General features: G+C 52.4%; 1 protein-coding gene across 1 annotated transcript; it reads right to left on the bottom strand.

Annotated features, from left to right (window-relative positions):
• Nucleotides 1-1,076: 1,076 nt before the first annotated feature.
• LOC146868466 (hydroxyacyl-coenzyme A dehydrogenase, mitochondrial-like) lies at nucleotides 1,077-1,951 on the bottom strand. Its single transcript, XM_085624124.1, has 3 exons — nucleotides 1,910-1,951; nucleotides 1,221-1,633; nucleotides 1,077-1,185 (listed from the first exon to the last, which is right to left on the bottom strand). The coding sequence occupies exons 1-3, from the start codon at nucleotides 1,949-1,951 to the stop codon at nucleotides 1,077-1,079; spliced, it is 564 nt and encodes a 187-aa protein (XP_085480250.1).
• Nucleotides 1,952-4,369: the final 2,418 nt, after the last annotated feature.

Here is a 4,369-nt window from a genome sequence, read left to right as displayed (position 1 = left end):
ATTAGGCACATAACTCCACACCAGCAATCACACTACATGGATACAAGCAAGAGTTGGCTAACCATCTTGCATCCAAACAGAATATACACAGAAACTAGAATTCTATTTACAGCATGACCTACACTTAGTCCCAGATTTACAAAGCACTAGTGTTGTCATTGCGTCACGCAAGGTGGCTCAAGGCATTGCAAGGGCTCCAGTGAGATTTAGTAAGTCACACTAAACCACCGTGCCCACATCACTGCCTTGTATTAGTCTGCATTAGGAAGGAGTTCAATGGGTGGAGTGTTGGTGTTGCCATGCATCCACCTACCCCCCACCCCATTAATTTTGGCACATTCTGAGATTCACTAACAAGAGTAAACCTGGGAATGCATCAAAATGGTATGCCTTCCCAACAGAGGCGTAATGAGGAGAAATGTGTTTATTTCACCTCGTGATTTACCCTACAGCACATATAGAAAGAGGAGAATGCCTTTGAAGATTGTTTTTTTGCAGGAAGGTGTCCCTTCCAGTGCCAAAACTATCCTGCCTGTAAGGCAGGCACCATGGCCCAAAGGCACCTGCGTTGGCACTAGGCAGCACATAGTGTGCCAGCACAGAGAGAGAGTAAGAATGCGTTGCATCTTAGTAGATATGGCGCATTCCTGAGCCCTCCCAGTCACACAGCATAGTGCAACAAGTTGTCTTGCTGCACTGTGTTACATGACTTTTTAATAAATCTGGGCCCAAGAGTACAGCTTCTACGTAACACCTGACTTCATACACACAACAATGCCATAAGCCACACAACTGGCTGAAGGTTAACACCTCAAAAAAATGTATAAACAGTTATATTCATGATTGGTTGCATGCTTTAATGATGTTTCTCTAGAATAAGGCCTTTATGTTTCAACTAAAACATTGCCTGTCTCTTGGTTAGACATTGCTTCCAATATACATCGAATGGGCTTCGGGTAAGACTCTTATGCATGATTAGATCACTTTGTTGTCAGTCTCAGTTGTCTCCTTTTACTTAATGGCTGTCCTATTATTTTCTTGTTCCACCCAGGAGCACTTGTGTCGGAGTGTTCTGACTAGTTGTCTTGTGTCCTTTCACTGTTTACTGGGTGCTTTCCCAACTCTTTCACAAAATCTGTGAGGGAATCTATTGTTGCCTGGCTTGTCATAGGAGTCCAGACAACCCTTTAATAGTATGTCTTCAATGCCAGTCCAGTAACTCGACAAGTTTCATCAACGGAACAAGGTTAAAGAAATGGAGGCCACCAAACCGATCTTGCCTTGTGGGGGAATTTGCAAATTCTGCGATGGGCAAGGAGGAAGTATTGCTGGCAAATATGGTGCGTTTGGGAGCAAACTTGTCCAGCATCCTGAAGAGCACATTCTTCACCGTCCGGTTCTCTACAATCGATTCAAAGACTAGGTCTGTGCTGTGCACCACCGATGCAGGATCTGTGCATGTCGTAACATTGTTTAAGGTCTTCTGAATAAACTGAGCACCTGCCTCAGGCTTTTCTGCAAATTTCTTCTTGGCCAGCTTCTTAAGGCTGTCCTCAATCCCCTTCCTGGAGTTTTTCAGGAGGTCTTCTGTCAGGTCCACCAACACCACAGATTGACCTGTGGCTACAGCCGTCTATCCTGGAGCCTGTATCTGTCCAATGCGCATGACGTGGAACCGAGCATAGACAGCAGGGTCACTGTTTACATTTTCCTCATTCTGGGAGATACATTGCGATGCTTGTGCTCTTACTTTCTCCTTTATCTGCTGCTTCTCCTTTCACTTTGCCCCCTCACCTCCTCACTCTCCATGTGGTTTCCCCCAGCTTGTATGTTGCTTCCCCCACCCCTCCTGTTCCTGCTCATATTTTTTAGATAACTATACCCCCACCAATCGCCCCACCACCCTTACCCTGTTCTCTACTTCCTCCCCCAATTCATTACAAAGATACATTTTTGTGCCTGTAATGCTATTGGGGGGGGGCATCCATCTTCAAATATTTCTTGTACCCTTTTCAAGATGTCCATCCACGTGTAACAATACACGTTAGTGTTAGACCCGGCCTCGAAGAATGGCCCTCCGTGCCCCCGCACCACCGAAACCTGGCGCCTGCAGCCCAAGCACGCGGCCCAGCCGGCCCTTCCCACCAGGACACCCGCACCAACCCCGGACATCCCCGTCCATGGCCTCTCTCCTTTCGGCCACCCCGGGCCCACGTGCCCACTCCATGCAACAAGATGGCCGCCCGGCTCCAGCGCGACCCGGGCCTCGAGGCGCCACTCCGGCTGGAGGACATCACGCTTCCAGGGGATGAGAGAGGGAGGAGCAGTTTCTGTCGCACCTCTAACTCCCCTGGGACGATGGGTTTCAATCGGCCCTCCGGCCTCCCTGCGGGCTGGCTCCGTGCCTGCTGGGTGTCTGGGACTCCTCCTGACCCGGCCCTGAAAGGATCAAAAGACAATAGCAGGAAACCCCGACAAGCGGTCCCCAGGTGACAAGACCCCTGCCTGCACAGACTCCGGACATCAAAGCGGGGTCGACCTATAACAAGGGGTGCTCTGAGACTGTCCGGCAGATTCGACGCTGGAACAACGAGAGCTGCCGACGTGGTCGCGGCTCCTGGAACTTGAACCCACCTGAGCCCTGCTGAGTGACTCGCGGCTCCCTGAAGATCGTAAGACCTCCGAACTCGTACCTGAGCCCTGCTGAGTGACTCGCGGCTCCCTGAAGATCGTAAGACCTCCGAACTCGTACCTGAGCCCTGCTGAGTGACTCGCGGCTCCCTGAAGATCGTAAGACCTCCGAACTTGTACCTGAGCCCTGCTGAGTGACTCGCGGCTCCTTGAAGATCGTAAGACCTCCGAACCTGTACCTGAGCCCGCTGAGTGACTCGCGGCTCCCCAAGACTCTCACGGTCCCGCCGGACCCCGACTCCGACCCCGTATCCCCCGGCTCGAGGATTGTGAGCCGGATACGTCCCTGCTTTGAACCGATACCAGCGACAGTCCCGCTACCCCCTACCTTTCCGAGACTCTGGAGCCCGTGCTCCCCTTGTACATATTTGCAGTGATACCTATTTGATAAAACTTGTTTTCTGAGAATACCCAGTGTGGTCTCTCTGTGTCGTGTGGTGCCAGAAGTACGATCCTAGTTGCGAGATTCCTCCCCCCTGGGGAATCTCTCGCCAGTGCCCGGCTACAATACTACACGGGTGGGACTCCGGGAAGTCAGGACCCCCTTCCGGGCTCCTCTGAGGTCGCCGTCTAACATTGGTGGCAAGCGACGGGATTCGGGCCCATCACCTAGAGATCGTACAGTGAACAACGGACGCACGACCAACAAAAATGGCAGAAGGAAGCGCCATGAGCTCCGCAGAAACCAACGCCAACAGAGTGTTCCAGGTGGAGCACCTAGAAGAATACACACACAAAGAGCTAAAGCAATTTTGCAAAGAACTTAAAATCGCTACCACTGGCCTCAACACTAAGGAAGACTTGCAGAAAGCACTGAAAACTTGGGTGGAGACCGGGGCCTCCCGCCCGGAAGGCACGGGGGAGCGCCCCGACGAAGCCGAACCCCCTCCAAGTGAAAGCAGCAACAATCAGGTGCGAGGCATTGTACCAGACGGGGGCCTATCCCCGGAGGAACTCGCGGACAGAGAGAGAAGCCGCAGTCATGAACTCGAGATAGCCAAACTCAAAATCGAGGGCGAATTGAAGTTAGCGGAGAAAAAGCTAGCGGTAGAGCAAATGCGCGTACAAGGCGAACTGGAAGAAAAGTAGCTCCAATGGGAGCACGAAGGAAGGAAGCTCCAACTGGAGCACGAATGCAGCTTAAAAGAACTCGAGCTCAAGGCCCGAAATGAGGACGGGAGGCCCTCGGGAAACCGAGAGACGGCCCCTTCAGCGGAACAGAAGGTCCACATCCCCAAGGATGTGGTCAAGGAATATTATAAAAACGATGACATTCAGCAATGGTTTCGGGCCTACGAGGTCGCCATGACCTCCCATCGGATTCCACAGAAGGACTGGGGGGCGGGGTTGTGGGGGCGGTTTCTGAGCGAAGGAAGGGACACCCTGCTCGACCTACCCCTCTCCCTGCAGACCTCCTACAGCCACATGAAAGAGGCTCTCCTCACGAGATACGGCCTCACCCCAGAAATGTACCGCCAACGGTTCCGGGACTGCAGGAAGATCCCAGGCACCACCTGGGTGGAGTATGTAAACTTTTTCAGTCGGGCCTTCGATGGGTGGGTCAAGGGCAGCAAGGTCACCACCCTTGCCGAACTCACTGATCTCATGCTATGGGAACATCTGGCTGCGAACTGCTTCATAGAGCTACGTCAACATCTGCTGGATAGCAAGCTCACAG

This window comes from Triturus cristatus, chromosome 1_2 (genome assembly GCF_964204655.1).
Source record: "Triturus cristatus chromosome 1_2, aTriCri1.1, whole genome shotgun sequence".
Taxonomy (NCBI): Eukaryota; Metazoa; Chordata; class Amphibia; order Caudata; family Salamandridae; genus Triturus; species Triturus cristatus.
Note: the sequence above shows the minus strand (reverse complement) of the source record. Positions and strands in the feature narration are given on the sequence as shown.